This window comes from Anopheles moucheti, chromosome 2 (genome assembly GCF_943734755.1).
Source record: "Anopheles moucheti chromosome 2, idAnoMoucSN_F20_07, whole genome shotgun sequence".
Taxonomy (NCBI): Eukaryota; Metazoa; Arthropoda; class Insecta; order Diptera; family Culicidae; genus Anopheles; species Anopheles moucheti.
In genome coordinates this window covers 36,285,162-36,297,260 of record NC_069140.1, presented here as the reverse complement: position 1 = coordinate 36,297,260, position 12,099 = coordinate 36,285,162, and the positions used below count along the sequence as shown (strand labels likewise).

The 12,099-nt window shown below is 46.5% G+C and overlaps 2 protein-coding genes across 2 annotated transcripts; both read left to right on the top strand.

Annotated features, from left to right (window-relative positions):
• Positions 1-1,375: 1,375 nt before the first annotated feature.
• Positions 1,376-5,468, top strand: LOC128303778 (uncharacterized). The gene is made up of 5 exons (XM_053040843.1): positions 1,376-2,381; positions 2,460-2,755; positions 2,827-3,655; positions 3,855-3,972; positions 4,628-5,468. Exons 1-5 carry the CDS (start codon positions 1,477-1,479, stop codon positions 4,895-4,897), a joined length of 2,418 nt encoding a protein of 805 aa, XP_052896803.1. The 5' UTR covers positions 1,376-1,476; the 3' UTR covers positions 4,898-5,468.
• A 3,938-nt stretch (positions 5,469-9,406) lies between these two features.
• On the top strand, positions 9,407-11,314 carry LOC128303866 (mitochondrial pyruvate carrier 1). Its single transcript, XM_053040947.1, has 3 exons — positions 9,407-9,614; positions 9,755-9,962; positions 10,037-11,314. The coding sequence occupies exons 2-3, from the start codon at positions 9,794-9,796 to the stop codon at positions 10,222-10,224; spliced, it is 357 nt and encodes a 118-aa protein (XP_052896907.1). The 5' UTR covers positions 9,407-9,614; positions 9,755-9,793; the 3' UTR covers positions 10,225-11,314.
• Positions 11,315-12,099: the final 785 nt, after the last annotated feature.

The following is a 12,099-nucleotide window of genomic DNA, read 5'->3' as shown; positions in this document are numbered from 1 at the left end:
GTGATTGGGCGATGCACGCAAAAAGCAACAGCAACAGCAGCTGTTGCCGAAAATAAAAAGATAAAAAGTGCAATGCACTCTCTGGCCGATTGAATGCTGTGCGCAGGATTTTTCCCCCGTGCGCAACTGAGCGGGTTTAGAGGTTTAGGAACGATTTCGGAGGATAAGCAAGTTGCGTTGGACGTGGAATGATGGTTTTTCTTTTTTACTTCTCTTTTGGTTTTATATATTTACAACACGCTAAACGTGCGCGCGAATCTTTGGCCGCTAGTGATGCGTTTTTTGAGCATTTGAATCGTGTATGCTTCTTTTTTTTCCTTTATTGTTTGGTTTAGCGCTTAAAATACGTGCTGATACTTTTATCGTTTTCAAGGGCATTTATGATCATTTGGTGCCACGTAACAGACAGCTAAGAGGAACGTGGATGCAACTGGGTGCTTTTAGTTCAGCGGCCTCAAAATGCTTATGTTCTGGTTTACAAATAGAAATGCGCAGCTTCAGCTAACTTACAATGATATTCGGAGATGTTATTCGCATGCATGATCTCATGTGTACAATCCCCATAGCTCATCATCACGTGGGCCAACGTACGCTAAAATCAAACACCAGACTGCAAATTGATTTATGGTCATCTTTTCCCATATTTAGCAGCAAGCTGTCGCGCAGAAACGCGCTCGTCATCCATTCGCTGCGCCAATTCGGTACCGCGAAGTGCATTGACCCGTTTTCTCGCGTCCGTTTTCGCGAATAAACAAACACGTGAAGTCGACATACCGCACGGACTGCAGTCGACGTAACGATGCGTACGTTTGATTTGAATCGAATGTAGCAAATTGACAGCACCGTGCTGTCAGTGCGGAGGTGGCTGTGAGTTGGCGTTGGGATACTAGCGGATCGCGGTTCACGTGCAGAGTTGCAGCTGGCAGTGTTGAGCATGTCTCAAGATCAAATTCATTTTAGGGTGAACTATTGAGAACTATCCTCGAAGATGTGCTGTACAGCATGACCACATGACCGGTAAGGCAATATACAAAATGATACTGAAAGTGCATCAAAGTAAATCGCTTTATATATTGTTAATAGCAGAAAATCACCTTTATGTTTGTGTATTTTCTGTATCCAACTTGTTTTGGTGCAATCAGAATATCAGAAAACCCCAAATAATGCAAGGAAATAAAGTATAAAAAGTATGAAAAAACAGCTCAGCCACGCATCGAAGCGGTTTGTTGCCGGATCCCAAACGTCACGGCCCTCTTCTTCTTCTTCTTGCTGTTAAACGTCAAAATGCAACTGGGCGAACCAGCCTACGCTGTCTGCCAAACATCTTGTTGGGTGTGTCAGGTGAAATGAGTTGTTTGCTGTCGATAATCGGTATTTAAACGAGTTGTATTAGCTCACCAACAGTGCCTTAAAACGCGGTGTAGACGGAGGTAAAAGGGGGAATCCAGAGCGGTTGTAAAACTTCCGCTAAATGAAATGGGTTTACTGTGGCGCAGCTATGGGCTTTTTGCCCTGGTCACCCTGATGGGCGTGTTGGCCCAGTACGAATGGCAACCAAAGGACGCGTTCGACGAGATCAAGGTGCGGTTCGACAAGGTGAACGGAGACAACTGTCCGATTTTACCGCCTCGGGATTTAACGCTGCCGGAGGAAAGCGTTTCTCATCTGCCGGACATAAAGGAAGTTAACATTAATCCCGTGTTTCCGAATCGAACGGCCCTGCTGCACCTGCACAACATGGCACTGAGCCGTGCGTTCTTCTGGAGCTACATTCTGCAGAGTCGCTTCATCCGGCCGGCCATAAACGATACATACGATCCGGGCATGATGTACTACTTCCTGTCGACCGTTGCAGACGTGTCGTCCAATCGGCACATTAACGCGTCCGCCATCTACTTCGCACCGAACTCGTCGTTTTCCTCCTCTTACCGTGGGTTCTTCAACAAAACGTTCCCCCGTTTTGCACCGCGCACCTACCGGGAGGATGATTTTAACGATCCGATTCATCTGGAGAAAATTTCCACCCTGAACACGTTCTACGTTCGCGATCTCGGTGCGTTTCCACCGGATTCGGCCTTGCACGACTATACGATTAAGAACTACCATATCAACGAGTGGTACAATGCGTGGTTGCCGGATAATGTGGAAAAGCGGCACGATACGAAAACGACATATCAGGTGGAAATCCGATACGCAAACAACACGAACGAAACGTTCACGTTCCATGGGCCACCGGGGGCGGACGAAGATCCGGGACCGGTAAAGTTTACCAAACCGTACTTTGACTGTCGTCGATCCAACAAGTGGCTTGTGGCGGCTGTTACACCGATTGCCGATATATACCCGCGTCATACACAGTTCCGGCACATCGAATACCCGACGTAAGTTCCTTCGCATAGCGACGGACAGGGCATCAAAGTAGATATTTCTTATCCCTTCCGACCACATTTCCCCTTTAGGTATACGGCCGTTTCGGTGCTAGAAATGGATTTCGAACGAATCGATATAAACCAATGCCCGAAAGGTGAAGGTAACAAAGGTCCAAACGTGTTTGCCGATACGGCACGCTGCAAAAAGGAAACAACCGAGTGTGAACCGATCGATGGTTGGGGATTCCGTAGAGGCGGGTACCAGTGTCGCTGTAAACCGGGGCACCGCTTACCGGGCGTTGTCCGGAGGCCCTACTTGGGCGAGATACTCGAGCGTGCATCGGACGAACAGTTTTACAATGGGTTCGATTGCATGAAGATAGGATGTGAGTATGATAGGTTCTGGCTCTTTCAGGGGACCTTACGATTCAACTTTTCTCGTAATGCATAATTTCAGGGGTTCAAAAGGTACCGATCAAGTGGTTCCGGGCCCCGACGTACGTACGGGAACAGTACCTGAATCGGTACTACGAGTACAAAAACTACACAACCGGCCCGAGCTCGCTGCATTCCCACAAGCTCAACATAAACGAGGTGCTCAAGTTCATTCTGGGCGTAAATGAACGTTCGTGCAAGAACTATCATCCGCAGGATCTGATGCTGACCGGGGAGTTTGCGTACGAAGCGCAAAAGCAGTTTGAAAACGAAGCCAAAATGGCGATTCGGCTGGCGAACTTTATCAGTGCGTTCCTGCAGATATCGGACCCGACCGAGGTGTATTCGGGCAAGCGAGTTGCCGATAAACCTTTGACCGAGGATCAAATGATGGGCGAAACGTTGGCGCTGGTGCTCGGCAATACACGCATCTGGTCTGCGGCCACAATGTGGGATCGGCGAAAGTTTCCCAACCGCACACTGTTCGGACCGTACGCGTACAAACGTGAGCTAAACACGCGCAAGTTCAACATGGAAGATTTGGCACGGTACAACAAAACGGGCGAAGAGTACATCGATAAACCGTACTTCCGGCTGCTGAAACAGCGATGGGCAACGAATTTTGATTCGCTCGAAAAGTATTACCTGAAGATCCGGTTGCGCCACAATGAGACGGGCGAGTATGCGCAACGGTACGAGCATTTCCCGAACTTTTATCACGCGGCCACGATGGATCATGGCTATTGGACGACGCCCGAGTTTGATTGTCAGGGATATGTGAAGAAGTGGCTCATAACGTACGCGGTACCATTCTTCGGCTGGGACAGCCTGAAGGTGAAGCTGGAATTCAAGTAAGTCTGGGTTGTTGTTGAGCCGGAAATGCAGTTTTACCCCTTTTTTCGCCGCATTGAGCGCCGCATGTTGATGGCTATATCCCCTAGCCGCATTTTGCATGCGTCAAACTAATCTTGCCGGCCGTTCGTGTGTGTGTGTGTGTGTATTTTTTTTTTATTAACGTCTGTTTTCTATTCTTCCACTGTGCTCTCGTAGGGGAGTCGTTGCAGTTTCAATGAACATGCTCCAGCTGGATATCAACCAATGTCCGGATGATTATTACGAACCGAATGCATTCAAAAACACTCACAAATGCGACGAGAAGTCTTCATACGTAAGTATGCTGCGCTGCGCGGTCATGCGCTTGTTTCCCTCCTATATGCGTCTTGCTAGCTCAAATGGGTCTCCGTACAACGCGGTTCCGTCCTTTCCCCGTTGCGCCGGTGGGTTTTGATTTCATTCGCTGTTTTATACGCACGCGGATCGTACGGACTGGGAACGATTTTGCATTTTTGCTTTTGGCGGTCGCCCGATCCCTGGCAAACCGCATTCTCGGTCTCGGACGATAATAATAATTGCAACGGCCATCGTGAAACCTGAACGCACATTCCCTTTTGTTCTCGGGATGAGAATGGGCGTACAGGGGAGGGATAAAAAAGTAAATGAACACGAAATGTGCTATTGCTCGCAAAGAAGGAAAACGATATTCCATCGCAACTGCAACTGCAGGCAAAACAAAAGGGGGCCATACACCGCGGCACTAGAACTGCACCAAATGCAAACCGCCATGATGGGCTTTTGCTGTACTGTCCAAAGGACATTGACCTGAATAAAAGTGCACCGCAAAAGGACGACCAGATCAGACCAGATCCAACGCAGCAGCAGCAGCAGCAGGGCAAACCGATATCTCACAAGCGAACCATAGCATTATACATTATACGATTTCTCTTTCGTCCTTTTCTTTTGTCCGTTTTATTTTCCACTTCCAGTGCGTTCCGATCCTTGGCCGTGGGTACGAAACGGGCGGCTATAAGTGCGAGTGTCTGCAAGGATTCGAGTACCCGTACGAGGATCTGATCACCTACTATGACGGGCAGCTGGTCGAGGCCGAGTTTGAGAACATCGTGAATGATAAAGAATCACGCTTCGAAACGTTCAAGTGCCGTCTGGCCGGAGCAGCCGCACTGCAGGTGCAGTTTACCATCCTAGCCTTTGTGATGCTCATTGGTTGGATTTTGCTGCGCCGGAATCAATGTTAGTAGCGGATGTTTACTGTGTCCGGGGATGATGATCCCTTTCCCGGTGTAGGAAAAACACTAGCGTATAGGCAATTAATGTTAGCAATCCATATCGCACGGTACAGTCGATAGAGGTGACAATTTTACACATTCTCAGCGCTAAGCGGCGCTCGCGAAAGCGCACCCCATTCCATCCAATATGCAACGAAAGTGCATCTCGAACCACTAGGGTAAAATTGCTAGATGTAAATGATAGGGCTCAACACATTCTTACCAGCAGTAAGATTTATTCCATCCAATCTAGAAAGATAGCGTATAACATGTACACAACAGTAATTGGTGCCGTCCGGACGTGTTTTGTCGCACGCAAAGCATTAGGTATTAAATAGCTGCGCACCGTTTACGCGTGGCAGCCACATTGTGCCCATAGTTTAGTGAAGGTTTTTACTTTATATACACAGCCAGAAGCTCTTTAATGCTTCCCGAATTTATTTTTTTATTACCTGTGTATCTCGAATCTCCGACTAGGAAGATACCTGTTTTATATCAATTAATTAACAGTGAAGGAATAAATTCTCAACTTTAACCAAGACGCGAGTGTACAGTAACAAGGGTGAACCCAGCCCGAAACCTGTCCTGTAAGTGGAGTTTTCTCCCGGTAATGTTGTAGGTCCTAAAGGTAAGACCCACGGAAAAGCAGACCATCGCCACAAAGGTTATAACCTTGCAAGGAAAAACTGATGGTTAACCATGGAAATAGCTTCAGGGTGATCGGTTCCTTTTTTTTGTTGGAGTACGCTTTTGTTGCACGGTGTTTGTGTCCGCTGTTGGTGATGGCTTTTTTTTTCCTCTATATGCTCAGCTGCTCAGCTGCTGAGCTGGCATCGTGTGAGACTACTCCCCCCGTTTCTGTGCATTGCTCTATTCCGCATGCCATCGTCCAAAAAAGGGGAGTTGTGTAATCGGTTCCGTCGTTGTGCGCCCGTCTATCTAGTCTTACGAGCTCGATCTTAGAGAAGACAGTCAGAAAAGGGTGTCTATAGCCAAACAGCATCAACACAAAAAAAAAATCCTTCCGTTTACGACATACTTTATTTTTCCTACGAAGCACGTCTAGGCGCAGCTCCTTGGGCTATAACACATCTTGGTCGTTGCGCTAACCTAACTGGACGCGGACGCCTATTTAAAGGGATGAATAGGCGAAAAGCGCAGAAGGTCCACATTATAATATTTTAATAACAAAAACATTAATATACAGTGCAGCAGCAGAAGAGACAAGATAATGCGGCTCGGCCTGTCGATGATGCGCGCTGCCGGTCTGGTTAATGGTCATAGGCAAGATCACGCGATAGGGGGGAAAAAGCACGGCTGAAGTGAATAGCAATAGGGGTTGGAATCGGTAGAGATACGGCTAGGGAAGAATGTTCCGTCCTGCTGACCCTTTCATGCTGTGCCGTACGGACCGGTATGTGTATGAGTGTTTGGAAGAGTTGTTGTTTTTTTTTGGCTTAAATCTTCAGTGCTTGTGTGTATTGCTTCCTTGATCTTTGAACAGCGAGACAAGATACGCATAGAGGCGCTGTGGTCTATACTAGGTGAGGTTGAAGGTGCACACCGAAGATAGGTGAATGGGATTTCGGGAGCATCATCATTTTGCCAGCAAGTTTTAATATATTCACTTCTTGCTGGAGACACTATGGACCTTCGTGACGGATTTCGTTGCCTTTGGGTTTTTGAGTGTTGGTTCGTGTGAGTGTGTGTGTTTTTTTAGGGCCCTATTTTCCTCTGCCATCCTATGGCCACTGGTGCTCTTCGTCTTGCCAGCGCGCTCATGGACAGCTTCCTGTCGAAGTGTCGACCGCCGAAGCGAAGCGTGAAAATCTGCATCGGTGAAGAATCTGGGCGGGGCAGAACAACTCGCCCGGCACAGACAACAGGGCGCGCATCCTGGTGGTGCCGGGTTGCGCCATCATCTCCGGTGACCTGTTTCCGTTTCTTACTTTCCCACAAAGCGCGCCCATGAGCGTGGTAGTTTTTTAACCCTTCGGGGTGGGGAGCAAACAAGCCGATGGCAAGGAGGAGCGGGGCAGGACGGTGGTGCCATCCACATTAAATGCCATTTGGCCGGTGCGCGCGGTGTGGTGGCGGCCGGAGGGAACGCAAAGTAAACCAGCTTAATGTGTACGGCAAGTAACAACGAAAGAAAAAAAGCCAACTTCCCGACCAGAACCAGTAGAGCGTGCAGTTGTGCCCTCGGAGATGCTCCGGCCGTTGAATGCGGCTGGACAACGCTGGTGGGCTTACGGACAGCGGGTATATTTGTTTTAGCCGTTTTTCTCACTATCTACCCTTTTGCACATTTGGCTTCCATGACCGCGAGGCTGCCGGATGCCTTCGGTTGTGCCTTTGACCGTCTAATGCCGTGGAAACACAATTGGCGTGAGAAGCGCAAAACGGACGAAAGGACACAGTGAGGGTAGGAAAAAGAAAGTCTAGCGGGACGTTTGAGTTCGATCTTGAAGTACGGATCATTGAAAGATCCGTACTGCAGAGGCTGAGGTATTTACAGACGTGTCGTTAAAATTGGACACATTTGATCGCTTCTTGCTAATATGAGCAGATGCGCCTTAACGGCAATGGCGCGACTAATTTGATGTTGATGAATTACAGTGCGAAACACCTTTTTCTGAATGCTTTTATTGTGCCCCAGCATTGTCCAGGGTATTAGGCGTTAATGTGTCGATCGTTTAGTTTGCTCTACGGGTACAAAAACATCGATCTTGCGAGATATCCGTAACGTAATGAGGGCTCTTTATTTTTCCGCCGGGTAAAGGTTTCAATCACCTTTAACCCTTGGACCCGGATGCCTTTCAATCGCATCCCAATCGAGGAAAGGACCATTTAAAACCAGTTAACCCAAATTACCCCGAAAGGTCCGCGAGGTCTCGGGGGTTTTTTTTTTGTTTATGTGCCTGTGCGCTGATCGCTTTATTTGCGGGCATAGTGACACTGTAACGCACAAGTGCACACAAAGATGTACGGTAGACAAGCGGATAAAAATGAACATAAAAAAGGCCACAGTTCCGAAACCAGTCCCAACGTCTCTGTACTGTGCCAATACGGGTGGGTATTGTAACTCAACGCAAACCCAACGGCCATAGGGTTTCGTCACCCAGCGATCCACCGTCACGATGCATGACGGTTCACATCCCTCTTGTGCTATGGCGGAAGTACTTCAGGCGTCGTCGTCTGCCATTGCGAGCCTTTTGTTTGACCTCCATTTTCCGTGTGACCCGCGTTTGATCCGGTGGTCAGTCGTCCAGGGCCAGGTAGTCCTGACAGTTCTTTTCGCAGTCGCCATAGGGCGGCTTTGCTCGCCGGACTCATCTTTCACCGGTACGCCTGGTTCGCCCGGCGCTGAAAGGATATCGGGTTATGCATTCATTGTCCGGTCCGTGCGCGGCAAAACACAGCGGCGAGCGGTTCCGCGACATCCCAAATGGACGGGAACAAAAAATCCATTTTCTCATGCAACTCAACGAATGCCCGTGGCAGCCGCAAAGGAGCCATAAATCAAAACCAACCTTAGAAAAAATCCGTTTTCTCGAAAAAGGAAACGGCACCGAACGGGAAGGGAAACGAGGAGAATGGAACGAGCGCAACAAAAACCCTTGGTAAAAAAGCAGACACACACACACACACGCACACAAGAAGGAAAGAGGTTTCCGAGCATTGGCCGAAGAAAGAGGCACTGCAAGAGAGCTGGGAAGAGCCTGAACAGCGTGCGAGATGCGCACGAAAGGACGAAAATTTATTCATTTCCTATTTGTATTTAGTCTTATGCGATTGAACAAAACAAATCCTTCCGCTCCTGCCCCGCTTCTGGACGCGTGTTTCCCGTTGTTGGTCAGCCGGAAGAAGACAGGAATTTTTTGGGGAAGGTGGGATGCAGTTAAGTGGTACAAAACGGACGTGTAATGCAGGATGGGATCCTTTGGAACTTGAAAGGCTTTAGGAGGGATTTTACCGCGGTACACTCGGTTTAGGTGTTGGCTTCCAACTGCGTCGATAAAGATCAGTACTGGCGCGACATGGATGATCATGGATGTAATATTTAGTGTACGTTCGCTGTGAAAATGTTGCAGGTGGTTATTTTCGATTTCGAATAGAGACAAAAAGCTGTATGAAAACGCATACTGTAAAATGAATTTCATTTAAATTATTTGCATAGCTTCCACGTGCAGTCTCAAATTTCCCACATTAGCCCAAATACCTTTATTCGCGTGCATCATCAAGGATATCAAGGATTCCATTCGAACCAATCGTATGAACGAAATATTGCAACGGTATTTCTGTTTGAAACGAAACATTTCACAATTGTTGAAACATTTCAAACCCACCTGTGGAGCAGCGTTGAGTCAAGGTGTGGAAGCACATCGTGTGACGATCGCTCGTTGTATACACCTTGCAACAGATGACAGAACTGTTGACAGCAGACTTAAATAAAAAATCCCACACGTTCGAGTTTTGTTTTTAATTGCGTTGATGTGTTGTTGATATTTGCTTTCATCGTTCGATTTCCGGCGGGTGTGTAAATACGGTTGGTGCTTATGTAAAAAACTAGGACCGTGGAGTACAGTGCGTAAAGTCCGTCACCGTTGCAAGAGAGTAACTTCCCCGCTGCCTTTGAACTCAACTGGATCAACATCTTGTTCATTTGCCTTGGGTTTGGCAAGCGGTAAGTTGGAACGATTGTAAGTATTAATCAAATTCGTTGCAGATTTGATGATTACGCAATCGGTGCTAGCTTTGTTGTGGTTGTTGGTTTTAAACGATATCGTCAAAAAGCGCTTGTTGACAATACGTTATCTTCCGTAGGTTCTGTAGGGTAAAAAGCTTACTTCTTGACTGGCAACGATGGCAGCTATGGGGCGCAAACTGTTGAACAACCTGAAGAGCAAAGAGTTCAGGGAATATTTGATGAGCACCCACTTTTGGGGACCGGTCGCAAACTGGGGCATTCCGATTGCCGCCCTTGGTGATCTGAAGAAAGATCCGAAAATCATATCCGGAACTATGACTGGCGGTAAGTGAGAACTGGCATCAACTGGCATGGTAAAACGTTTAATCGGTGTCCTCGTATTATTCTCCTGCTTTCAGCGCTCTGTCTGTACTCGCTCGTTTTCATGCGTTTTGCATGGAAAGTTCAGCCAAGAAACATGCTGCTTTTTGCGTGTCACATCACTAACTTCACGGCGCAAAGCATGCAAGGTGCTCGGTTTATCGAGTATCACCATATGGGTGGTAAGGAACGGTCGCAGAAAGCACAACTTCAACCAGCGGCATAAGGCTAATGCGGCTAAAGCAACAAAGTTACTAGCAACATCACAACCACTACGCTCGAATTGGCAATGATTGAGTATGTGTACAGTGAGGCGCAGGACAGGTGGAATCGATATTATTATTTTTTTTTCGGGAGAAAGTAAAAAGTGTGTAAAATAGTTAACAAGTCCTTTGAACTAACAGCACAAACAAAAGAATGAATCTTCGAACAAATAGTTTACCCAACGTGAAACGTGCAGGACGAAGAAAGCACAAGAACGCAATGGGTGAACAAACGAATAGGTGCTAGTACAGGCGATTCAACGGCCATTACGGCACGATCGGGGTAAAATATTTATAGAACATAATACGGGAACAATAGTACCTGTCGGGAATAATATTAATACAGGTGTAGCGATACTCTTTACAACAGTTCTTATGCAATCACACAACCGTTCTTCAGTGATGGTAGGATGCTTTTTTCACCTTAGAATAGAAACTTTTAGATACATTTTGCAATGCACTTTTATGCACGCGATACATTTTCAGGCGCACGTTTAACTTTTACAATCCAAATGATGTCGTGATTAGAAGCTAAATAACAACAGCCAACGGTAGTAAAGACTTAGTAAAAGTAGTGGCAGTAGTTCTAAATTTGCACCATATTAACAGGAGTGAGTAATGTAATCCCGCTGTCTAACACCTTCCCGACTTCTTCATATGAATAGATCTTATTTTTCCGTTCCCGTTCGAGCATCAACGACAACAAAAGACAGGGCAAGACTTTCGCTGTATATAATACCTCAAAGAAATGTACCATTGTTCTTCCTTTTAAAAAAATTGCCCAAACAGCGATAGGAATTGGCGTTCAACAAATACTGCTAAAACTACGCAACAAATGTGCTGTAGTTGAGGTAACATTCTAGTGCAGGGCTTAGGTTTTCTCAAGGATCCTATCAACAAAATGCCACCGGGCTGATGGTGGTTAGCGATTGTGTTCTATTTTGACTACAAGTTATGTTTACCAGTGAACCTGTGAGGTGTATTTTTATACTGTGTAAAGAGAGATTCTGTTTATTTGTTGACAATAAAGAAGTGAAGTGTAGTCACCGTTCAGGCCTGGTCGGTTAGCCCACGAGCGCTCATGTTTGCAACACCCGAAATTGAACACAATCGACCCCATGTTCCCGACACCTGCTGGGGTGCTAACGTGTGAACATAATCATTTTTCGCCGTTAACCACTTTTGGCAACAGTGATCCACAGCGTCAGCACCATTCGGCCGGATAAACCTGCTAACTGTTGAGCAAACAAATGGAAACCAAACATATTTGGAAAGCTTTTTGCAGCTAGCAAAAACCGTGTTAATGGGCGGCAATGCAAAGTCAAACACAACACGTCAAGTGCATGTTTTGCGGGACTGGATGCGGTGTTTTTGTTTGCCTTTATTTATTGCATGCATAATTTGCTGGGCTGTCCAATGTGTGGTTGTCAAGTGGAGTCAATCAGTGGTACGTCAGTATTTTTGTGGCAATGGTTGAGTATTTCATTTTGACTTAGTTAAATTTCATTTTTGTAATATTAAAATTTTGTTTGAAGAAACTGGCGGAACACTACTTCGTTTATTTTAATGTCACTGATACTTTGTCAAGTGTTAGGCGTAGAGTAACACTATATTACTTACTAAAATGAACATGATCATCTCATACCACTTAAAAGATGAAACTGCAATTCCTACACTTCCTACAAGAAGCTAAGCACTGTAAGGCACTTCATATCCGCTGCGTATCTGTGTATCGTCAATCTGGTATTTCTGTTATCGCTTCTTTGCTTTGAAGATACGTTGAAGAGTTGAACCAGAAGCCGAGTTCTTCGAAAGCAGACATTAACATAAGTTATAAC

Excerpts from the sequence above, each read along its gene's own strand:
- LOC128303778 (XM_053040843.1), top strand. The coding sequence starts at position 1,477 with ATGGGTTTACTGTGGCGCAGCTATGGGCTTTTTGCCCTGGTCACCCTG. Across the intron at positions 2,756-2,826 it reads CGATTGCATGAAGATAGGAT|GGGTTCAAAAGGTACCGATC; the intron begins GTGAGTATGATA and ends GCATAATTTCAG. Across the intron at positions 3,973-4,627 it reads GCGACGAGAAGTCTTCATAC|TGCGTTCCGATCCTTGGCCG; the intron begins GTAAGTATGCTG and ends TTCCACTTCCAG.
- LOC128303866 (XM_053040947.1), top strand. The coding sequence starts at position 9,794 with ATGGCAGCTATGGGGCGCAAACTGTTGAACAACCTGAAGAGCAAAGAG. Across the intron at positions 9,963-10,036 it reads ATCCGGAACTATGACTGGCG|CGCTCTGTCTGTACTCGCTC; the intron begins GTAAGTGAGAAC and ends TCCTGCTTTCAG.